The 23,308-nt window shown below is 58.4% G+C and overlaps 1 protein-coding gene across 8 annotated transcripts; it reads left to right on the top strand.

Moving 5' to 3' along the window:
• MLXIPL (MLX interacting protein like) lies at positions 1–19,438 on the top strand. 8 transcript variants are annotated; one of them, XM_073884220.1, is made up of 17 exons: positions 1–347; positions 4,246–4,352; positions 8,707–8,789; positions 8,960–9,049; positions 9,352–9,396; positions 9,920–10,121; positions 10,248–10,328; positions 13,639–13,808; positions 15,396–15,942; positions 16,206–16,273; positions 16,352–16,499; positions 16,651–16,766; positions 16,858–16,977; positions 17,174–17,301; positions 17,382–17,505; positions 18,052–18,181; positions 18,499–19,430. In XM_073884220.1, exons 1-17 carry the CDS (start codon positions 55–57, stop codon positions 18,615–18,617), a joined length of 2,571 nt encoding a protein of 856 aa, XP_073740321.1. In that variant the 5' UTR covers positions 1–54; the 3' UTR covers positions 18,618–19,430. The 8 variants fall into 8 exon arrangements, with proteins under 8 accessions (XP_073740321.1, XP_025720435.1, XP_073740320.1 ...); XM_025864650.2 differs by having other exon boundaries at positions 16,349–16,499; positions 18,499–19,428; XM_073884219.1 differs by having other exon boundaries at positions 16,206–16,499; positions 18,499–19,437.
• The last annotated feature ends 3,870 nt before the right edge of the window (positions 19,439–23,308 follow it).

Genomic DNA, 23,308 nt, shown 5'->3' with positions numbered 1-23,308 from the left:
CGAGGCGTGCTGGCGGCTCCACCGAGCCGGGGCGAGGCGGCGGCGACTAAAGCCATGGCCGGGGCGTTGGAGGGTCTGGCCGCGGGCTTGCACGGCCCGCGGGTCGTCCCCAGCCAAGACTCGGACTCAGACACAGACTCGGAGGACCCGAGTACCCGGCGCAGCGCGGGCGGGCTGCTCCGCTCGCAGGTCATCCACAGCGGTCACTTCATGGTGTCGTCGCCGCACAGCGACTCGCTGACCCGGCGGCGCGACCAGGAGGGGCCCATGGGGCCCGCAGACTTCGGGCCTCGCAGCATCGACCCCACCCTCACCCGCCTCTTCGAGTGCATGAGCCTGGCCTACAGGTGAGGGCGGCTCCGGGGCCCGACAGCCTAGGCCCTCCGTGGCGGGCCCACGCGCTGGGGCCCCGGACACCCGACCCGGCCCCAAACTTTGGTCCCCGGCTGCTCTCGGAGACTCCAACCACATCCTGGACACCCCTCTGCCCCGGCCCCGAGCTTCCTCCGGCCCGGGGCCAGCCCACCGGCCTCCGCCTGGAGTGCACACCTCCAGGTTCCCGTTGCTCGCCACCTTCACTCCCTCCTTGGGGTGCGGACCGCCTGCCCTCCACCTTGACCGCCATAGGCCCACCGCGGGCCCCTCTCCCCGTCCCGACTCCTCTGCCCCCAAAGAAATGCCAGGGCATCCTTCGCGCTCCCAGGACCCTAAACTATTCCCATCCTCCACTCTGGGGGCCAATCCACCAGACCACTTTAGCCCTCCGCTCCCTCCCCAGCATCCCCGGCCCAGACCCACGCCATTCCTGCACCCTGGCGACACTCCTCACTCCCATGATTGTCCGGACTCATAGCCAACGTCGTTCGAAACCCAGTCTCTCCGCCACCCTGCACTCCCCAATTGCCGGGACATCTGTTCTTGACCTGCTAGATCGAGGGTGGCGAGAGAAGGGTGCCCCGGGCGGACGGGGGGTGGGGAGCTGGCAGAGTTTTCCAGCGGTCGCCGGGCAGGGGGTGCAGCACGCCGCGTGGGGGTTGGTGCCCGGGAGGCCTGGGTTCGCCTACCCCGGTCGCCACCCGAGGCTGAGCGCCCAACGCTGCCTGGGACCCCTGCTCGGCGCGTTGCAGAGCGCACGGACCGCGCCCGGCCCTAGCTCCACGCCTGTGTCCTAAGGGAGGGCGCGAACCCGGGTTCTGGCCCACTGCCCTGGAGCAAAGTTCCCAGGAGCGGAAGGGCCAGGATAAAGTAACAACCGAAAACCGTAGAGGTGAAAGGGGGATCGGCCGGCCTTGATCTTTTCTCTGTGCAAATATTCCTCTTCCTCTGCGGCGCCTCCTCCCCTTCTGAGAACCGCTGGATACAGAAAGGCCCTTGAGGACCAGGAGCCGGAGCTGGGGTGGGGATTGCGGGGGTGTTGCCCACCCCCACCCGCGGCAGCCTAGCCGAGACCCTATTGGCTGGAGGCGATGTAACCTTGGCCCACATGCTCTGGCCCCGGGCCCAGGTCATGTTGCAACCTGATCGTCCAGGGCGCTGGACCGATGTGGAAAGTTCAAATTCCCGTCCCTTTCTTCCCTCCCCGCCCCTCCCCCTCCTGGGACATCATGGGACCGACTGGGAGAGGGCATTTAAGGTCTTGGTACACCGGATGTGGGCACCCCTCCTCCCCAGACTCTCCCAGGGCACCCCATTTCTCACCTGCTCCCAACTTTAGCTTCCTGCTCTATACCACATCCCATCCAACCTCAAACCATAGGTGGCCAAAGGGAGGGGTTCGGGGGAAGGGGCAAGGTTGGGGCTAGAGCACACCCCAAGAACTGCCCCCACTAAGAGGCTGACTAGAATCTGATGTGACCCAGGCGAGCTGGGCTGTGCTTTCTCCCTAAATACCCAGAATATTCCGTCTCTGTGGGGGCCCAAGTGCCAGGGATGGAGGTGGCTCAGTACTAGAGACTTTGGCTCCCCCCTCTTCAGTAGAGGAAAAATCTGAGGTTCAGACTGGAACAGTGTTTTAGCCCTTGAATACCCCTGATTATAGGGGTCCCCTGGAAGGGAGAGTATTGGGGAAGCCAGGCTGACCCGAGAGAGTGACTGGATGGGAAAGGACAGCAAGGTAAGGGGTCCAGAGGTGCTTGACCGGGAGGACAGCCTGTGGCTGCCTGGCTGGCTTTCATCCTCAGCAGGGCAGTGTGGAAAGAGGGAGGACTTCCCTTCTAGAAGGAGACCCACAGTCCACGATTCTGTAGGTGGAAGCCCCAGGGAGACAGGTGCTGAAGGTTCCAAGAAAACACTCGTTCAAGGTCAGAGCTGGCTAGCTATGGAAAGCATGGCCTCCGGGAGACAGCAAGGGGGACTCTGTCAGAGAGACTCTCGGAATTCCTACAAGGTAGATTGGGGACTGGAGAGGGGGTGGGGGGTTGGTCAGGCTGAACCAAGAGTCCTAGGTTTTCTCCAACCCATCCCCAAGATTCCCAGACTTTCTATTGGTCATTAGAAGCCCTTGAACCCTAGTGCCAGGCTTTTTCCTCCAGGCTGGGCCCCTCGCCTCCCCTCCCAGCCAATAAGCCCGACACAGACAAAATGCTTTCCTCCTAGGCTTGGATGTTGTCACTGTCTCATCTCCCTGAGCACCGCCTTGGCCACACACATCATAGCCTCAGCTGGGAAACGGAGGGAGGGCAGGTGGGCTGGGCATGGGGCCCTGGGTGACCAGAGCGGGCTGGGAGGTTGCTGGGATACCAGCAGGGGCAACAAACTCAGGAGTCCCCCCCAGGTGCCATAGAAGAAGCTGGCCCGGGACGTATCAGTGTACCTCATCCCTGTCTCCCTACTGGACAGATGGTGTTTATCTAACTTAGGAGGGAGGGGCCTAGCCAGCAAGCATGGGCTATGTACTCTATTTGGGTAATGAGGCCTATGGTACTCGGGGGGGGGGGGCTGTCCTCCCCACTCCCTATCCCAAAACAAACACAGGAGCTTGGAGACCAGAGAAGAGAGGGGAGCCAGTGACCCATGCACCCAAGGGGCTGTAGTAGTCAGATTGCCACCCACCCACCTCTTACCCCCAAGATGAGGGAGAAGCCTTGGAAGATAGTGGGGCTGGGGTTCTGAAAAGCTAAGCCTTGGGGCCTCAGCTTCCCATGTGAGCAAGGGTTGGAGAAGGTGGGCCAGAAGGGGCTGGTATACAGCCCTGGCTTGTGGACCATGAGGATGGAGGGAGAAGGGGGGAACCAGTGGGGGTCTAGACCCTCAGCATCTTGACCTCATGGGTCAGCTCCTTAGGGGTGGCTGACTTGGCCTGTAAGAGGTGCTAGATGCTGTCCGGGCCAGTGGCATCACATCGCAAAGGGGAGAAAATAAGGATCTTGCCTGGGTCTCCCGCAGCCTGTCTGAAGTCCTTACTGACTTGGCACATCTTGACCTTGAGAGTCAAGCCCCTCACCTGTGTAAGGGCCTTCCATCTCGTGGATTTGATTGACGGCTAGGATTAGGGTCAGGGTTAGGGGTCGGGATCAGGGTGCTGCTTCCCCACTGCCCACCACTCCACCATCCCAGCTGCCTTCCTTTGGAGCCCGATGGCTATTGTCTTGCACACACCCCTGAGAAGGGGCACACCTTTCCAGCTCAGCCCAGATCGCCATCCTGGGATTCTGGAGTGGGCTGCTGCCAGAAGGGCAGTGAAAAGACAGAGGCTGGTTGCTTGGAGGCCACTTCTCCCCACCCAGGCACACCTTCCCCATCCCCTAGGGGTCAAAGGGGGCCAGTGAGACTGGTGGAGAGAAAGCCATAGGGCCTGAATGAATCTCCACCATGTGGCCTTGGGAATGTCCCTTTACCTTCCCAACGCTCAGTTTCCTTCTGTAAGAAATGCGTCGGAGAACCAGCCCTAGCGGGCCTACAGACAGATGTCTGTGGGGCCACCAGCATTATTGTCTTTAGGATGGAGCTGACAAACAGGTTTCAGCCCTGGCTTTAGTTCTGGCAGTGTGAATGAGCAGCTCCAGCCAGAGAACGCAGGGGCCCCTAGCAAGGACCTATTCTGAAGGTCTGACTCTCAGGGTAGGAATTTCAGGCAGGTCAGAGCGAGGAGCAGGATTTTCGGGGTTGGGGAGGAGACCCTCAGATGGCCCAGCATGGATGAACACCCAGTGCATGGCAAGAGTGGGGAGCCAGCCCTGCAGGAGCAACTCCCCCCCCAGCTTCCCTTTGTCCACCCCCCCTGACCCAGCCCTCTCCCTCTGACAGTGGCAAGCTGGTGTCTCCCAAGTGGAAGAATTTCAAAGGCCTCAAGCTGCTTTGCCGAGACAAGATCCGCCTTAACAACGCCATCTGGAGGGCCTGGTACATCCAGTGTGAGTGGGCACCATGGGCCTCACCAGCAGGGGGGCTGTAAGTGGGGGGCGCCCAGGAAACCCCCATGGCCCTTAGGGGCCAGGACCAGCATCTGACCCCCAAGGGTCTTGGAGAACGTGTTCCAAACGGTGATCTCCAATGGGACTGCTAGGCACAGCAGGGGTCACCCCTTGGAAGTCCTAAGGTGGGCAGAGGTTTGGAGGGCAGTTCAAGACCCTTTCTGCATTCCATCAGCCTAGTCAGTGCCTCAAATGGCAGGGTGGAAAGAGGTGCTAGATGCTGTCCGGGCCAGTAGCATCACATCGCAAAGGGGAGAAAATAAGGATCTTGCCTGGGTCTCCCCAAGCCTTTCTGAAGTCTTTAGTGAACCACCAGCAGGTGCCCGCATGGAGCCTGGGGGGTGGGGGGTGTGGCACCCAGAGAGGCCATGCGGTAGAGTGGAGGGGGCTGCAGACTTGGGAGTTGCCCAGAGCTGCTTATCTACTCAGTCTTTGCCCTTGCTGGCTGTGTAACTGCAGGCTGTGTGACTAACCTCTCTGATTCTGTTTCCTAATAAGGCCAACAGTCCTACTTTTCCTGGTTGGCCTGGGCATAACAAGTATGAATGGGCCTGGCACAAAGTTGGTGCTGAATAAATGATGGGTGAATCTTTTTTTTTTTTTTAGATTTTTATTTATTTGTGAGAGACAGAGAGAGAAAGAGAGAGAGAGAGAGAGAGAGAGGCAGAGGCAGAGGGAGAAGCAGGCTCCCCGCCGAGCAGGGAGCCCGATGCAGGACTCGATCCCAGGACCCTGGGATCATGACCTGAGCCGAAGGCAGACGCTTAACCATCTGAGCCACTCAGGCGCCCGGGTGAATCTTTTTTTTTTTTAGATTTTACTTATTCATTTGAGACACAGAGATACAAAGAGAGAGAGAGAGAGAGCATGAGCAGGGAGAGAGGCAGAGGGAGAGGGAGAAGCAGGCTCCCCGCCGAGCCAGGAGCCCGATGTGGGGCTCGATCCCAGGACGCGAGCCGAAGGCAGATGCTTAACCATCTGAGCCACCCAGGAGCCCCCATGATGGGTGAATCTGATATGCCCTTGAGAAGGTCACGGTCATTCATTTTGGGATTCGAGACCCACCCACCCTCTGTGGCAAAGCAGCTGAGGCTGAGCAGCCTCAGACCAGTCCACCCTGGGTTGGGACCTTGTCCAGTGCAGCCAAGTCCTGCTACAGGATCAAAAGCTACCCTGAGCTGGGAACACACAGCCCAGGAGGGAACATATTCAGTGTTCTCTGTCCTGGTTTCCCTGGATTCCATCCAAGCAGAGAGAGGGAGGGTTTTCTGGTTTCCATTTATCTCTGGCACCCAGTACTTCATAAGCCATCTTAATCGAGGCTTCCCGGCAACCCTGGCAGATAGGTATTATTACCCGCATTTTACGGATGAGCAAGAAAGGCCCAAAAGGCCAGTAACTTGTTCAGGGTCATGGAGCATAAAAGGAACAGAGCTGTGACTGGCTGGAAGTCCAGGGCTTTCCTACTCTGAGCCCAGAGCTCCTTTCGCTGCTCCCAGCAGGGCTGGCTTCCAGTCCTCACCTGAGAACACGCAGGATGGCTCACCTGAGAACACGCAGGACCAGGCCCTATCCTAACCAGGAAGCTGATAGGCCAGAGGGAGTCACTGCCACTTTCCCCACCGCCCTGCACTCCCTACCCTTCCCCCACACAGCGGGATGGGATGCAAACCCTTCTCTGCAGAAGAAATTGCTGATGCCACCCAGGGTCCTCACCCAGACAGGCAGACCCTGGTCTCCGGCTATTGCCCGAGTTGCTGGAAGCACCTGGGTTCTGTGTCAGACGGAGAGGGGGGTTGGGTCAAGTTCTAGGATGATGCCCCTTCCCACCAAGCTGTGTGACCTTGGGAAAGTCCCTAGCCTCCCGAGATAAGGATCACTCATCTGTAGAGAGAGAATAACAGTAGGTCCTGCTCTGAGGCTTGCTGTGAGTTTTCAGTGAGATTATTCATATCTCAGCACAGGGCCTGACACACACTAGGGCTCCCCGGAGGTGATAATATTATCGTGATAATAGCGACAGCACATGGCACGCCCCTTCTCCCCGAGCACTGAGGGTTTGAAGGTGGGCTTCGGGAAAGGGAGAGGGGTGGGGACAGCTGGAGGGCTGCCTGGCTCATCCCCTTTGTAGCTGCCACCCCTCTGCAGGCTCCTGGTCTCCAAGTTCCCCTCCTTTCTAACACCCCCAAATCATCCTGGTGTCCTCTGAGCTCCCAGAGCACTGTGCACCTCTCATGGGCGGGCTCCCCACCTTGCATTAGCTCATGTTATGTGTGAGCTTTCCTTATCTCTCCAACTAAGCTGTGAGTGCTCTGATTCACCTGCGGATTCTCTGTCCCAGCATCTGTCCCAGCACAGGTACAGGGGCTAAGCGGCTTCCTGACTGGATAAACTTAACAGTGTTAAATAAAGCCTGACCCAGCCCCAGGAGCCGCATGGTCACTGCCCTTCTGTCTAGAGCACAGGGTCCCTGGGGTGGGGGAGGGAAGGTCCAGCCAGGCCTACTCGGACCTGACCCTCTGGGGACCCTAGTGCTCATGTCCTCATCTGGGAACCCAAGGCAGCTACTCTTTGAGACCCTCCTTCCTCTCACCCCCTGGGAGTTCACACACCCAGGGGCCCATCCCTTTGTTTTCCAAGCCATGCTCAGCCACCAGGACAAACCTCCCTAATCCCATGGGGATCGTTTTGGAGACTGTCCTTTAGGACAGAACTTTGTAAATGAGGCTGAAGGTCCTGATATTTCATGTTTGGGTGGTCCCCCTTGTCTGTTAATTGTCCCAGAGGAAGTTTGCTGAGGACTGAGGCGGGAAAAGTCTCTGGATGGGGGTCCCGGGGTCCGGAAGCCCTACTGTGTGCCAAGCTCTCTGGCAGATTCAGGGATTTGAGGCTAAAGGGCAACAGTTCCTGCTTTTACTCCCAGCAGGGAGGCCAGCATGCAGAGAAATGGCCAAGGCTAAGTGGAGAGCCAGGCAGATAAGACTGCAGGGTTTCAGAGGAGGGAGTGCTTCCTGGAAGAGGGGCTGCCCTGGGCTCTCCTGACAGGTGGGCAGGTGTGGGTGAGGCAGAGGAGGGAAGGGAAAGGCATTCTGTGTAGAATAAAACCGGAGGGTGGGCTGCGGTGGGGGGAAGCTGTTTGGCTTCAAGGTGGGGCCTATGAAGGAGGTCACCAGACCCCCAGTGTGTGTGTGTGGGGGGTGACTAAGAATATGGAGGGGAGGGGACAGTGGCAGAAATGCCACATATCCTCGGGAGCGAGACAGGAGTGAGACGATTAGCTCACGGTTAGATAGGAATGCTGGGGGTCGATGGGCAGTTTCTGCGGGGGGCAGTGTTGGCTGTCCAGAGGAGGCACAGGCTTGGGAAGGGCGTTTCCAAACATCTGAGAGTGTCAAGTTTTGGGACGTCCTGACAGAGATTCTATGGGCAGCTGAAAAATGTCTGCAGCTGGAAAGGGGCAAGATGAGAGGGGTTTGGGGGCACGCCTCGCAGAAGGGCCAGTGAAAATAGTCAAGGAGGCAGGAGAAGTAAGGGAAGGTTCCCTGGCCGAGGGAGGAGGGGGTGCTCTGCGTTGAGGTCCAGGAGGTTGGGTCCAGGGAGGGTAAGGGCCTTGGCTGGGCAGTGGGGGGCAGGTGCTGGGTCACAGGAAGTGAAGAGGAGACCCGGAGGCACAGAGTGGAGGTGCTGATGACAACTATTCTAGAACTGGGGGCTAAGCAAAGAGGTGAAAGGGAAGAGATTAGCTTGTTGGGGTAGCAAAGGAATGGAAAGTTTGGGAGGTAAAGGGGAGCCTGAAATGTGTTTATGGGCCCCGAAGAAGGAGCCCGGGGAGAGAGAGATTGGATTGGAGATAGGGAAGGGAGTGGAGGAGGTGGAGAAAGGGCTCAGCTAGGTGGCCTGAGAGGACAAGGGGTGGTTCTCTGGCATCAGATTGGGCAGTGCGGAGGAGCCTGAGGCAGGAGACCAAGGGCTCCAGGCCCTGGCCTGCCAGTCTGACCTTCTTGGAGCAGCTCACTTCCTGTGGTCCCACAATCCCATTCAGCGAGTGTTGCCTGAACACCTACTGGGCTCCCAAGGGAGGCAGAGGAGGTGTGGGAGGTTCCTTTCACAGGGTCCCATAAAAGAGGGGGCTCTGGGGGTGCTAGAGCAGGCAGGAAGTCTTCTGGAGGAGGTGGCACTTATCTAAGCATCAGAAGCCAGGCAGGGTTTCATAGTGTGGCGCTTGAGTCCCGGGCCCCTTGGGGTGGGAGGTGAAGATGCCGGGTACCCCCCTGACCTGGCCCCCTTCTCTCAGATGTGGAGCGGAGGAAGAGCCCCGTGTGTGGCTTCGTGACCCCCCTGCAGGGGCCTGAGGCTGATGAGCACCGGAGACCAGAGGTAGCTGAGCCACGGGACCTCCTGGCCTGCCTGCCTCCCTGCCGAGCCCGGCCCCTCCGTCGGGTCTCTCTCCCGGCGCGGGGCAGGAGGGGCTGGCCCAGGTGCGGATTGGGTGAGGGGTGGGGGTCAGTGCCAGCTGTCTCACTGAGCCCCCTCCTGGCCCTCCCCAGGCCGTGGTCCTGGAGGGCAATTACTGGAAGCGGCGCATTGAGGTGGTGATGCGCGAGTACCACAAGTGGCGCATCTACTACAAGAAACGGGTCAGTGGTGGGAGGGAGGGGGGTCCGGGGGGCTGCGGACCACTGCCTCTCTTGGAAGAGCCCGGGCGGGACTCCCCTCGAACCCCCGCCCCGACCCCGCCTCCCATTAAGATCCAGGCTGACAGCGCCACCGTGTGGCCCAGAGTCTCCTCGCCGCCTCCTTACCTCCCAGCGCGGAGGAGCTCCTGAGGGGAAATGGGGAGCCCTTTCGTCCGGGGGAGCTTGTGAGTAAGGGAGGCCTTGGCGGGCACTGACGGAAGAGGGACAAGCGATCCAGTGTCCACCTCTGTGTGTTCCTGCAGCTCCGTAAATCCAGCAGGGAAGGGGACCTCCTGACCCCAAAGCAGGTGGGTGCTCCCAGGTCCCAGAGAACTGACAGCTTCCCTCTAGGTGGGTAAGGCGGTGGCCTGGCGACGGTGGGTCAGGAAGGCAGTGGGTGTGGCCGCCGTCCTCTAGTTGATCGAGCCCGTCTCCCCGGAGGAGGGGGAGCCTTTGAGCGCAGTGGTGGGAAGACCCCAAGCCTTCTGGTTAGCCCAGCAAGTGGTGGGAGGCATGGGGGGAACAGAAGTCCCCAAGAACTGGGGTTCCGGGCAAGAAAAAAGTATAGGGGGCAGGAAGGGTACCCTTATCTGTTCAGTAGGCCATCCAGCTCTCTCTGCTGGGGGCAGTTGTCAGAGGCCAGTTGGGGCGGCCATAGGCCTTCCAGGCAGCAAACTGGGTCCTCCAGAGAGAGGTGAGGAGGGCCGTGCACACGGAGGCTCCTGACCTGCTGACCACCTCATCCCCCAGGCGCGGGCCATACGGAAGGGCGAGGGGCAGTGGGGGGCCCCTGTGTCCCTCTCGTGGCTGCTGAAGGCTCTGTCTCCCTAGGCGGAAGGGGGTTGGCACCCACCAGAGCGATGGTGCGAGCAGCTCTTCTCGAGCGTGGTGCCCGTGCTGCTCGGGGGCCCGGAGGAGGAGCCCGGCGGGCGGCAGCTGCTGGACCTCGATTGCTTTTTGTCCGACATCTCCGACACGCTCTTCACCATGACGCAGCCCAGCTCCGCGCCCCTGCAGCTGCCCCCTGAGGACGGTAAGCGCCTGCACCTGGAAAGGGAGGCCTGCGAGAATCCGGGCGGCCAAGGGAGGGTGGCCAGGGGATGGGCGGCCCCCACTCCACCCCGCCTGCCGCTCCTGACGGCACCCCTGCCCCCTCCAGCCTACGTGGGCAATGCTGACATGATCCAGCCGGACCTGACGCCCCTGCAGCCCAGCCTGGACGACTTCATGGAGATCTCAGGTGAGGCAGCGCCCCTTGCTGGGTGGGGTTGTAGGCCAGGCCAGTATGAGGAAAGTCCCCGGATGACCACCGGCCCTCAGGCCGGTTCCAGGCCCCTCCGGGAGGACGGATGGTCTAAGTGATTTCTGAGGGCCCTTCCTGGTCTCCCTTTGTCCGGACTTGGGATGCAGTTGACGTGGCCTCAGGTGAGAGCAGGGCCAGACTGGGCACCTGGGCAGGCGCCGGGGCCCAGGGGCATGGATGCTACAGGCTCTGCCAGCTCCCAGGAAAGTAGGGGATGTTGGGAATCTCAGGAGAGAAAGGGACTTTGATTTGTCTGGGCTCGTTTATTATTTACATAATTTCCTTTAAAAAACTAGTAAAGAACAGTCCAGGGGTGCCTGGGTGGCTCAGTCGGTTAAGCATCTGCGTTGGGCTCAGGTCATGATCCCGGGGTCCTGGATGGAGCCCCGCATGGGGCTCCCTGCTCAGCGCAGAGAGTCTGCTTCTCCCTCTCCCTCTGCCCCTCCCCCCACTTGCGCACGCGCGCTCTCTCTCTCTCTCAAATAAATAAACAAATAAAATCTTCAAATAAATAAAAAAGAACATTCCAAACATACACAGAGAGAGAGTGGTTCACTGAACCCTCCTGTAACCATCACCGACTTCAATATGTATCAACCCTTGACCGGTCTGGTTTCATGGAGGCCTCACCCACTTCTCCTTCCTTAGTTGTTTTTAAGAAAATCCCAGGAATTATATCTTGTAAAGCTTTTTTTTTTTTTTTTTTTTTTTTTTTTTTTAGTAATGTGTTTCTGTGCCTCCCTCTCCCTGACCCCAGGGCTGCTAGGTCACTGGTTTCTTGTGTCCTCTCGGAGATACCCATGTCTGCATGAGCACCTGTGGACAAATGTCTTTTTGTTTTCACAATAGACTCTGCCCGACATTGCTTCCTTTACTTAGCTTAGATCCTGGAAACTGTCCCCGACAATCATACAAACAGGGGACTCTGGAGCCCTGCTAGGGGTCAGGTAGCCATAGAGGCTTGGCCTGTCTCAGCCCAGGCCCAGGGGGTAGGAAGGGGGTTTCTGGGATAAAGGCTTAGTTCCCATGACCCCTCCACTTCTTCTGCACAGGGTCCTGGGCCTGTCAGTCAAGAGGTGGGGCGGGCACTAGGGAATGAGGAACCACCCCCACCCCTGCCTCAGCCCTGGGCACGGTGGGGGCCGTGGGGGCAGAAGTGGTGATGGCAGAGCCCAGGGAGCAGACCAGTCTGGGAGGGCAGCGGTCCTGTCTGGGCACACGTACTCCCGCCACAGGTAGGAAACCGCCTCTTGCCCGGACTCGGCCAAATTGGGGCTAGGAAGCCACTTCTCTCAATCCGGGGTGGCTGCTGGGGGGCGGTGAGCATGGGCAACCAAAGGTAGGGGATGTGGGTGATGCAGAGAAGGTGGCTAGTGTGGCCCCCTTGGCGCTGCACACACAGGGAGGGCCAGGAGCACCAAGGCCACCACGGCTACTGCCTCGATTGTCCCCCAGAGCTCCTCACTTGAGAGGAAACCCAGTGAGGAGGCCGGGGCTTGGGGAGGAGTGTTCAAGGAAGGGGAGGGGGCTTGGAGTAGGAGAGGGTCTCAGGGAGGGGATATAGATCAATGGGGGGACAGAAGCTGGGGGGGACTAGGGCTCCGTGGGTGGCCGGCTAGGGCTACAAAGCAACTTCTCTTAAGGGGGAAGGGACAGTTGAGGGCAAACTATGGCAGGGGGATGGTGGTGACTGGGCTCGGTGCCACATGAGCCCTGCAGAGCGCTGGGGAGGAGGCAGCAGCAGTGAGCGGGGAACAGGCCCCCTATGTGGATGGTTCTAGAGCCTAGGCCTCAAGGGGCCTGATGTTGAGGCCCACGGTCTCTGGGGGCTGGGGGGATAGAGGATCAGTGACTACTCACCCTCTGCCACCCAGTCCCTCGGTTAAAGGGAGGCAGTAGGATAAGAAGATCCTTTCTGATCAGGTGGTCAAGGAAAGACCCACATGAGCGCATGCAAGCTCACACACGCATGCAAGCTCACACACACGCACACGCACACGCATGCACACGCACACGCACACACCCGGGCACAGAGCCGACATGCGCCTGCAGAGGGCCTCACATCAAGGCAGGCACACACGGACTCAGACAGAGCTACAGACATGGGGACACACACAGCAGAGATGGATCCTGCATGAGACCCCACGCTGACACCCACAGAGCGACAGCCTTCCAGCGACACATGGGCTCCAGACTCACATAAGATGCACAGACAAAGTTTAACCCCATCAGGCTCCGGGTTGGGTGTGGGCTTATCTGTCCCACTCCCGGGGCCTCCTTCAAGGTGGCCTTTGGGAGAGAGGCCTGACCAGCTCCCCTGGCTGGGGAGCCAGGGCCTTGGATGGGCCTTGTGGGGCTGGGTCGGGCCAGACCAGGAGGCCCTGGGAGCTGGTTCAGAGCAAAGGCTGGTCAGGGTCAGAGAAAGGTGCCCGGAAGGGAGCGGGTGGGCGGGTGGCGCCCAGGCTCGGGATGTGGTTAGGGCACAGGCAGCTGCTTCCCAAAACCAGAATAGCCTGGGGCTTACACAACCTGCACCTCAGACAATCTGGCTGCCCCCTCCCGGCCAGTTCTTCGAGGCTTTCCAGCCCTGCCTCCGCTCCTGTCCCCACTCTGAGCCCACCCTCTGACCCCTGCTATGACCCCCTTAGTCCTTCACCCCACTCCCGGGCTCTGCTTTTGAGGCCCCACTTGACCTTCCAACAAACCAACTTGTCCCAGACCCACTGACCTCCTGACCCATCTCACCTCTAGCTCATCCCTTGAACTCCCATCTCCCTGGGGCTCTTCCCTATCCCAGACCTCGGCCCCGTGCACCCCACCCCTTTCCCTGGCTGGCACTCCCTATTACCCTGCCCCTTTCTATGGCCCCAGCAGAGTTGGTAACGGGAGGGGGGGAGCGGGGAGGGCCTGGGCCTGGGATGGGGAAGGGGACCCCATGAGCCCAGTGTGAGGCTCGTGGGAGGACTCTTTCCCGGGGTTCTACTCACACCCCGACCCAGCCTCTGCTGTCCAGCGTGCAGGCCCATCCCACCCGAACCTCTGTTGCTGCTTCCCCTGAGTGAGACAGAAACTCTCCCAATTTCACAATCTCCTGTAGAAGCCCCCCCGCCCCGCCTCCCCCCGATCTCATTGCCAGCCAGGCCAGCCCAGCCTGGGGACAGGGCACGAGGCCCACTCTCCTCCCACTGCTTCCAGCCACGCCTGGCCTTATCCCTAACTGCCACCGCCTTATATGTCTGAATTACAGATTTCTTCACCAGCTACCGCCCCCCACCGACGCCCACGCCCTCACACTTCCCGGAGCCCCCCAGCTTTGGCCCCATGGCTGACCCTTTCTTCAGCAGTGGGATCTTGGGCTCAGAGGTGCCCCCTGCCTCGTCGGGCGTGACCCACCTCTCAGGGCATAACCGCCTGCAGGTGAGCTCCCACCCCCACCCCACTCAGCCATGCCTAGCTCACCTGCCCCTGTCCGCGAGCTAGGGTACTTCCCGAGTGCCCAGTCCTGTGCTTGGTCGAATGAGAGGGACTGAAGGGGGAGAGAGACCCCATCTCTGCCCTCTGAGAGGGAGCAGTTCAGCTCAGGAGGAAGGACCCCATGAAGCAGAACCCCCGTGAAGCAGAACCAGGACCAGGCGGTTATAGAGGGGAAGCTGAGGGCGCCTGAGTGGCTCAGATGGTTAAGCGTCTGCCTTCGGCTCAGGTCATGATCCCAGGGTCCTGGGATCGAGTCCCGCATCGGGCTCCCTGCTCCTTGGGAGCCTGCTTCTCCCTCTGCTTCTCTTTCTCTCTCTCTCTGTCTCTCATGAATAAATAAATAAAATCTTTAAAAAAATAATAAAAAAAAATAAAATAGAGGGGAAGCTGAGGGCAGCGGGGGGGAGCCGCGGGGGGGCAGCGGAGAGAGGAGGGCATGGAAGCAGGACACCACCGAGGACTGGGTTGCTTATGGAAGGCTTCCTGGAAGAGGGGAGGTTCTGGGCTTAGTGAATGGGTTGGGTTTGGACAGAAGAAGAGACTGGTAGAGGGCAAGCCAGATGGGAGGAGAAGCACAAAGGAGCACACAGAGACAGAAAGCTCACTGCGAGTGTTTCGGGCACGGTGAAGCTTCCATTTTGGATCAGGAACCCGCAGGCTCAATTCGGAGGTTGCCTCCCTGCTGCTCTGTCAGACGCCTTTTTCCTTCTATCGTCAGACTGTTCAGGCACTCTTGTAGTTCATTGTTGAGAGGTCTCTTCAACTAGACAGCGAGCTCCTCGCTGAAAGAGCTAACTAAGCCTTGCTCAGGCTTACCTAGCACAGTTCAAGCACATGAGCAGCACTGGGTAAATGGTTGCCCAGTGACTGAGCTAGTGAGCCAGTGAATGAGTGTGTAGATGGATGGGTGTGTTGTTGAATGGATAGATGGGTTGTAGTTGAAGGTGGATGCTTACATGGGTTGGTGTCCATATAGGTAGGTGAGTGGTCGGTTGGATGGATGGGCTGTAGATGGATTTGTAGATGGATAGTTCGGTGGGTCAATGAATAGGCCGGTGGCTGAAGAAGTGGCTGGTCAGTGAACAGATGGTGGATAGGTAGAGGATTATGGATGGGTTGATGGATGAATGAAGTAGAGACAGTCAGACAGATTGGTGAATGGGCTAATAACTGGTGGGCTGGTGGAGAGATGGGTAGATGAGTTAGCTCACAGGTGAGAGGACAAATGGACGGATGGGTTAGTGGATGGATTGATGGCTGGATGGAATAATTATCTGGCAAATGAAAAGACGGGCAGGAAGATTGATACTCTTTCTCACACCTAATTTGTGCATACATGTGTTCCAATCCCTCCCCTCATTAGACTGCAGTTTCCCTTGGTGTGTGTGGGGGGGGGCGGCGGGTAGGGACAGCAGGGATCATTTCTCCTATCTCTCCCAGTGCCCAGTCCAGAGCTCAGCCAGGGCAAGAGGCTGCTGGGGTGGCTGCCAAGACCAGCTTTCTCCCCTGCTCTGTCTGTCCCCCAACCAGGCCCGGAGCAGCTGCCCTGGCCCCCTGGACTCCAGTGCCTTCCTGAACTCTGATTTCCTCCTTCCTGAAGACCCCAAGCCCAAGCTCCCACCTCCGCCAGTGCCCCCACCCCTCCTCCAATACCCGGCCCTTGCCAAGGGGCCTGGCCTAGAGCCCTGTCCCCCACCCACCTACCCTCCCATGGCTCCTCCCCCTGCTTTGCTGCAGGAAGAGCCTCTCTTCTCTCCCAGATTCCCCTTCTCCACTGTTCCCCTGGGCCCAGGAGTATCCCCACTGCCTGCTCCCACTGCCTTCCCACCCACCCCACAGCCGGGTCCAGGCCCGGCCCCTGGCCCCTTCCCCATAGACCTTCTGCCCTCAGGGTATCTGGAGCCCTCATTTGGGCCCCACTTCACAGTGCCCCAAGGCATGCGGCCCAGAGGCAGGCCCCCCACCGCATCCCCTAGAGGGCGGAAGCCCAGCCCCCCGACCTTGGCCCCTGCCACTGCCAACCCCACTGTCACTGCTGGGGGCAGCAACCCCTGCCTCACACAGCTGCTCACAGCAGGTGAGATGGGGAGAACCGGGTCCCCTGAGGGGAAGGTGGGGACCAAATATGGAAGTGGGGAGCCTATGGGAGCAGAGAGTGAAGGTTTAAGGGGCAGGCTCAGGCTCAGCTGGGGGGGGGATGGAGAAGTGGGGAGGAATTAGGGACAAGGGCCCTGAACCCAAAAGGGGAGTGGGCTTTTTTTGGAGGGGAGGGAAGGGGTCTTTGGAGATGACGGGGTTGAGGCTGGCCCCGGTGGCCCTCACACTTCTGCCCGTGCACAGCGAAGCCCGAGCAGACCCTGGAACCAGCACTTGTGTCCAGCACCCTCCTCCGGCCCTCAGGGTCCCCGGTAAGATGGCGGGCACTGGGAGGTGAGGGGGGGACCCAGGGCTTCACCCCAACTCTCCGCCCTTCTCCACCCCAGCAGGAGACGGCCCCTGAATTCCCCTGCACCTTTCTACCCCCGACCCCGGCCCCCACACCGCCCCGGCCACCTCCAGGCCCGGCCACACTGGCCCCTCCCAGGCCCCTGATTGTCCCCAAAGTGGAGCGGCTCTCGCCCCCAGCGCACAGCGGTAAAGAGGCTTGCAGGGCTTGGGAGACTCCAGGGGGTAGAGGGGAAGGAAGAAGGGGGGACTACATCTGAGGCCAGGATGAGAGGGATAGGGCAATGGGGCCCTCTCCCCTGTGTCGGTCTGTCTGTGGGTCTGTCTGTCCCTGCCACAGGTGGTGAGCGGCGGCTGTCTGGGGAGCTCAGCTCCATGCGGGGCCCGGGGATTCTGAGTGTCTGCGTCTCTCCCCCTCAACCCATCCTAAGCCGGGGCCGTCCAGACAACAACAAGGTGGCACGTTTCCCTCACCCCGAGATCTGTTTGCTACCCCTAGGCCCTTCCATGCTCCTTCCTAGGCTCACCCCACTGTCTGCCCCCCAAGACTGAGAACCGGCGCATCACCCACATCTCTGCAGAGCAGAAGCGGCGCTTCAACATCAAGCTGGGGTTTGACACCCTGCACGGGCTGGTGAGCACACTCAGTGCCCAGCCCAGCCTCAAGGTGAGCCCCCAGCCCAGGCCGGCACCCCCAGAACCGCAGGGCTCCTTCGTTGACCCACCCGCACCCCCCCCACTCCGCCCAAGACCAAATCCCAGGACCCTCTGGACACCCAGTTTCCTCCTCCCACCCAGTGCCTCAGTGGGCCCCAGAGTGGGGCCACCTCCAGCACCTGAGCCCACCCTGGTGGTGCCTGCAGGTGAGCAAAGCAACCACGCTGCAGAAGACAGCCGAGTACATCGCCATGCTGCAGCAGGAGCGTGCGGCCTTGCAGGAGGAGGCCCAGCAGCTACGGGACCAGATCGAGGAGCTCAACGCTGCCATTAAGTAGGCGGGGGGCTTGCGGGCGCTGGGGCCAGGGGGCATGCCGTGCGACTCCCCAGCCCTGACCGGCCCCCTGCCCCCAGCCTGTGCCAGCAACAGCTGCCCGCTACTGGGGTGCCCATCACACACCAGCGTTTCGACCAGATGCGAGACATGTTTGACGACTATGTCCGTACCCGGACGCTGCACAACTGGAAGTTCTGGGTGGTATCCTCCCTCGGCCGGTGGGGGGTGGGGGTGGGGGGAGCGCAGCGGCCAGACCCCGCTGTGCCCGACAGGCCAGGCAGGGGCTCTGAGCTGTGCCCAGGGGAAGGGACACAGGTTCTGCCCCCTCCTTCCAGGCCAGCAGGAGTGCCCAGTGATTCGCTGGGAGCAGAGGGAAACTGAGGGAGGAGCCCCTGAGTGAGGGGACCACAGCCCTGCCCACAGAATGTCCCAAGGGGAGTTTGGGAGAACCTCAAGTCTGAGTGGCGTGAGCCGGGTGGCTCCTGAAGAAGACGTGGAGTCTCTCACTCCCTTACCTGGTCAAGCTCTTGGCTGAGCTGGACAGGGGATAGCGCAGCCCAGAAGATGGCATAGAGGAGCCGGACAGGCCGTGGCAGGATGGGAGGGTGGCTGCAGTGGGAGACCTCCAAGTCCAAGGTGCCACCGTGGCCAGGACCTTCCCCGGGTTTAGGCCAGATGTCGGGGCTACACATGAGCTGGGTGAGGGTACTGACTGATCAACAGTCCTGCTCCTTGACCTGGGCCCAGTTCAGCGTCCTCATTCGGCCTCTGTTCGAGTCCTTCAACGGGATGGTGTCCACTGCAAGCTTGCAGAGCCTCCGCCAGACCTCCCTGGCTTGGCTGGACCAGTACTGCTCCCTGCCCGCTCTCCGGCCAAGTACGTGAGCTGCCCCCCTGCCCACCAGAATGTCCAGGAACGTCCAGGAAGGTCCACTCTGCTCAGACCGCAGGTCCAGCCTGCCTTCAGAATAGCCTAAAGTTTTGTCCATCCCACCACGCACCTTGGATGGTCCTCGGGCCTCCAGGACACCTGCAGACAGTCCTGAGAAGGGCTGACGGTCCTGCCAACTAGTGTCTCTCCCTCATCCCTTCACCTTCAGCAGCCAGAAGAAGGGCCTAGACCCCAGGAGGTATCTCTGCCTCTCTCTCTCTCTCTCTCTCTCTCATTCTCATTCTCTCATTCTCTTTCCCCAGCTGTCTTGAACTCTCTCCGCCAGCTGAGCACATCTACCAGTATCCTGACAGATCCAGGCTGTATACCTGAGCAGGCCACACGGGCGGTCACAGAGGGCACCCTTGGCAAACCTTTATAGTGCTGGCCAGACACTGCGGCTCACTCAGCGGCCCCGGGGCTGCTTTCCCTGGGTGTGGGCTCCAGGGACAACTTCTGGGCACTCCCTTCCTGCCCCAGGCCCTGGCTGTCCCCTTGCCTGAGGGTCTAGCAGGGCCCAAATCTCTTCCACCTCCTGAAAGCCAGAAAGAGCTACGTTCTAGTCGCTGCCCCACCAGTGACGAACACTGTGACCTGGGGGACTCGTGTTCACTGTTGGGACCTCCATTTTCCAGTCTGCAAAATGGGGCTGGAGAAGCTTCAACCAGATGATGATCCCAAGGCTAACTTAGCAGCTGTGACACTTGGAGCTGAAGCTGGCAACTCAGGGAGCTTGGAGGAGGAAGGGGGATGATCCTGTTTTCTTGCCTCCCCCGGGTAGGACACAGGCAGAAAAGGAGGTTCCCACTCTCTGCTCCTTCGCTGGTCGCCCAGTGTGGGGTGGGGTGCTGCAGGATGGCATCCCTGGGTGAGGCCAGGAAGGTCTGATCCCAGGAGAGAGCAGGGCAGAGGGGTGGCCAAACCAGGGGCAGGCATCTTGTGTGTGTGTGGATGCGTGTGTGTGGATTTTGTAAAGAATTCTTGCCAATAAAACCAAAAACTGTTGGGGACTGTCAGTGTGTCTCACTCTGGGATGGAAAGAGAGCCAGGTGGCCGTGGGAGGTGGCCTTGAAAGGACCTTAGCTTTTCCTCTGAGCTGGAAGCCACTGGAAGGTTTTGAGTAGTGGTGGGACAAGGTCAGATGTTAAGTTCTTAACAGGATCCCTCCGGGTGCCGAGCCGAGAATAGGCCACAGGAGGGCAAGGATAGAAGCAAGTTTTAAGCTGTTGCTATCATCCTGGTCAGAGAGGACAGACACTCGTCCTGGAATTCCTCTCTCCATGGCCAGGAAAAGGTTCAGAAAGGCTTACCATCTTCCAAGCTGGAAGAGGGCAGAGCCGAGCCAAGGAGTAGAAGGGACAGGGCCCTCCGTTGGAACCATCCAGAAGGAGAACAGGCTGCCACTGGGGGTGGTGACCTCCCCATTAGGCGAGATGTGCAAGCGGGAGGGGGGTGGCCAATTGGTCGGGATGTCTTAGAAGGAACTATTACTTCAGATGGGGAATTGGGGTGAGTGGCCCCAGTATTTCATTGATTCTTTTATTGAGCCATTGAACAAATCTTTTCTGAAGGCCCGCCGGGGACCAGGCGATGGTCTTGGTGCTGGGGATTCTGTTCGCTGCTGGATCCCTCTCCTCATTGGGCTGAGTCAAGCCTCTCACATCTCAGGACTTCTGCAGATGCTTCCGTGGCCACTGACTTCCCCTCATTTGTGTGGAATCACAACGCAGATAACAATACTAACTACACACTCATCTAATGTTTACTCTGTGCCAAGCACTATTTTAAGCACTTTATGTATGTATGTGAACTCACTTATTATATATTAACATCTACCTCTAAGGGCCGGTTGTGAGGATTTCAGGGTAAATATATATAAAGTACTTACAACAGTGACTGGCTTATAGCACTATATAAGAGTCATCACGGGGCACCTGGGTGGCTCAGTCGGTTAAGCGTCTGCCTTCGGCTCAGGTCATGATCCCAGGGTCCTGGGATCGAGCCCCACATTGGGCTCCCTGCTCCGTGGAGAGCCTGCCTCTCCGTCTCCCTCTGCCTGCCTCTCTGCCTGCTTGTGCTATCCATCAAATAAATAAAATATTAAAAAAAAGTTAGCGTAATTATTTATAATCCCCATTTCACAGATGAAAAGTTGAAGCACGGAGAGGTTAACTAGCCCAGGGCTGCTTGGTTACTGTCTGACTCTAGTCTCTGCTTTTACTCAGCTCTCCCTACGGTGCAGGGAACAGGTGCACCCAGGCCTGGAGGGCTATCGGTTGCTGCAGACAAAGGTTTGAAGTGGCTGAGAGGTAAAATCCGAACGGTGTGCTGTGCTGTTTTTCCCCACACACACCCTCCCAGGAAAGTCCCCATAAGACATCCCCTAGACCCCCCTTGACCCTGTGTCCCCCCACTAGATGCTACTTTCCCTTGAGAGGGCTATCTACACTTGCTCTCCCTCTCTCCTCCCCTCCCACTCACCCCGTCTTTGGTCTCCTCCTCCCCACTTCCACCCCAGCCTCACCCCTACACTGATTCGCTGTTACTAAGGTCACTTGACTCCCTCATTGCCAAATCCAAATTTGCAGTGCTCTTCCTGCCTTCCCCTGGGCCCTTGGATCTCATTTTTTTTTTAAGATTTTTTTTTTTTATTCATTTGAGACACAGAGATACAGAGAGAGAGAGAGAGAGAGCATGAGCAGGGAGAGAGGCAGAGGGAGAAGCAGGCTCCCTGCTGAGCCAGGAGGCCGATGTGGGGCTCGATCCCAGGACCCTGGGATCATGACCTGAGCCGAAGGCAGACGCTTAACCTTCTGAGCCACCCAGGTGCCCCGGATCTCATTTTTTTTTAAGATTTTTTTCTGAGAGAGAGAGCACGAGCGGAGGGACAGCAGGAGAGGGAGCAGCAGACCCCTCACCCCCACCCCCCACTGAGCAGGGAGCCTGGCTAGGGGCTCAGTCCCAGGACCCTGGCATCATGACCTGAGCCGAAGGCAGATGCCTAACCGACTGAGCCACCCAGGCGCCCCAGCTTGGACCTCATTCTAGAACCACCCTTTCTTCATGAATCCAGAATTCTCTCAAGGCTCTCCCTCCTCCCTGACAGTGCCTTCCCAGGGCCTGCTGTGGGAGCCTCTTCTTCCGCCTGGCCCTTCCTGGCCCACTTCCTTCTCACTTTGTGGCAAGCCCCGGGTAACAGCATTCCCTTTGGCCTCTCTGCCGAGGATCCACTCTTCTGTATCTGCCCTGCTTTGCCCCTGGAGCTACAAAAGCACATATCCAACTGCCACCCTAACCCCTCCCTTCTGGATGTTTCACAGCTCCCTTTACCTCGAAAGAACCAAAACAGAACTCATCATTTTTTTTTTTTTTAAGATTTTATTTGACAGTGAGAAAGAGAGAGCGCACAAGCAGGGGGAGCAGCAGACAGAGGGAGAAACAGGCTTCCCGTGGCGCAGGCTCCCTGATCGATGCGGGGCTCGATCCCAGAACCCCGGGATTGTGACCTGAACTGAGGGCAGACGCTTAACGACTGAGCCACCCAGGCACCCCTAAATTGGTGGATCTTAAACCGTACTATGCATCAGAATCACTTAGCTAGCGGGACTTTTTAAAATACAGATTGCCGGGGGACCCAACCTCCAGGTTTCTGAGTCAACAGGTCTGGGATGGAGTCTAAGAATTTACATTTACTGATGCTGGGCCGCGGCCCATACAGCCAAGTCTCACTGCCCCTGAAAACCCATCAGTAGAGCTCCTTCCCTGGTCTGCCCAGCTTTCCCAAATCCTGCTTTGTGTCATTGGTTGTCCTTCCACAAGCTAACCTTGGCTTCTAACTGTGACACTTGAGGGTAAGAGCCAGGCCTTATCACCACCGAGTGAGGAGGTGGGAGGAGCATGGGTCCTGGAGTGTAGTGGACCCCAGTTTACCACCCACCCCAACGAGTTGTATCTCTTGCTTCCTTGTTGACCTTGGGTGAGTCACTTGACCTGAGCCTAATTTTTTTTTTCATTTGTTTAATTTCATAGCATCACTGGCCTTAGAGGCCGGTAGAAAAATCAACTAAACTCCTGATGTGGAAGAATTCTGTAGCCTTGACTGAGCTGTCCACAGAGCCCTACTCTTTCTTCTCCTTGTCACCCACATCAAACGATTGGAGTCGCAGACAGACCTGCATGTGTTGCCACGTTCACTCTTCTCCTGTGTGATCTGGAAAGTCAATTAATGAGCACCTCCTAGAGCATCAGTTTCCTAATCTGTGGGATGGGAATGGGAGATTAAATTAAATACAAAGCTCCCGGATCAATAAATGTCACATGCAAAATGCTCAGTGAATGAAGTTCTTAAAAGTACAGCTTTGTCGGGACACCTGGCTGGCTCAGTCAGAGGAGCATTTGACTCTTGATCTTAGGGTCGTGAGTTTGAGCCCCACGTTGGGTGTAGAGATTGCCTAAATAAACTAAAAAAAAAAAAAAAAGTATAGCTTTGTCTCTAGGTGATATAGTGGTTCATGGCTGGTCCTACAGTTCTAAATAGCAAATTAAGGAGGAAAAGACCCAGGATGTTCTGAACACCCCCTCCCAGCCGTCCCTACCCCACTGCCCACAGCTGAGTCAATGCCAACCCCCCTCCCCCCAAGAACAAAAGGGAAGGAAATGAGGCCACACTCTATCTGCTCCCTGACTGGATCTATGTCCTCAACCGAGCTTATGGGTGATCTGTCTCACCTGGTCTCTGCAGCGGCCCTTCTCTTTAGAGGGTCATTCTAAAGGCCCGAGAGCCTGCACTCTCAGGAGAGGTTTCCTGGTGAGCATGGAAACCTTTGAATCTGGAATCCCTTGACCCTGGTATTTCAATTCACTCTGCGTTGCAGGGCTGGGAGGCCCACGGGGCACTGCTCCCTCTTCCGAGCACATTCCCTTTCCAGCCAAGCAGGTCTATTTCAAACCCTATCAATTATCTCCGTAGACCGTATCAATGCCAATTTCCCGGTTTTGATATCGCACTATTGCTACGTGAGATGTTACCACTGGAGGAAACCGGGTGAAGGTACGGGGAACCTTCCTGTTGGT

Source organism: Callorhinus ursinus, unplaced genomic scaffold, assembly GCF_003265705.2.
Source record: "Callorhinus ursinus isolate GAN/ISIS: 27379988/994484 unplaced genomic scaffold, GSC_fseal_2.0 scaffold55, whole genome shotgun sequence".
Classification (NCBI taxonomy): Eukaryota; Metazoa; Chordata; class Mammalia; order Carnivora; family Otariidae; genus Callorhinus; species Callorhinus ursinus.
Note: the sequence above shows the minus strand (reverse complement) of the source record. Positions and strands in the feature narration are given on the sequence as shown.

Coding starts and splice junctions, on each gene's coding strand:
- MLXIPL (XM_073884219.1), top strand. CDS start 55: ATGGCCGGGGCGTTGGAGGGTCTGGCCGCGGGCTTGCACGGCCCGCGG. Junction 8,790..8,959: donor ATGAGCACCGGAGACCAGAG/GTAGCTGAGCCA, acceptor GGCCCTCCCCAG/GCCGTGGTCCTGGAGGGCAA. Junction 15,943..16,205: donor CACACAGCTGCTCACAGCAG/GTGAGATGGGGA, acceptor GCCCGTGCACAG/CGAAGCCCGAGCAGACCCTG.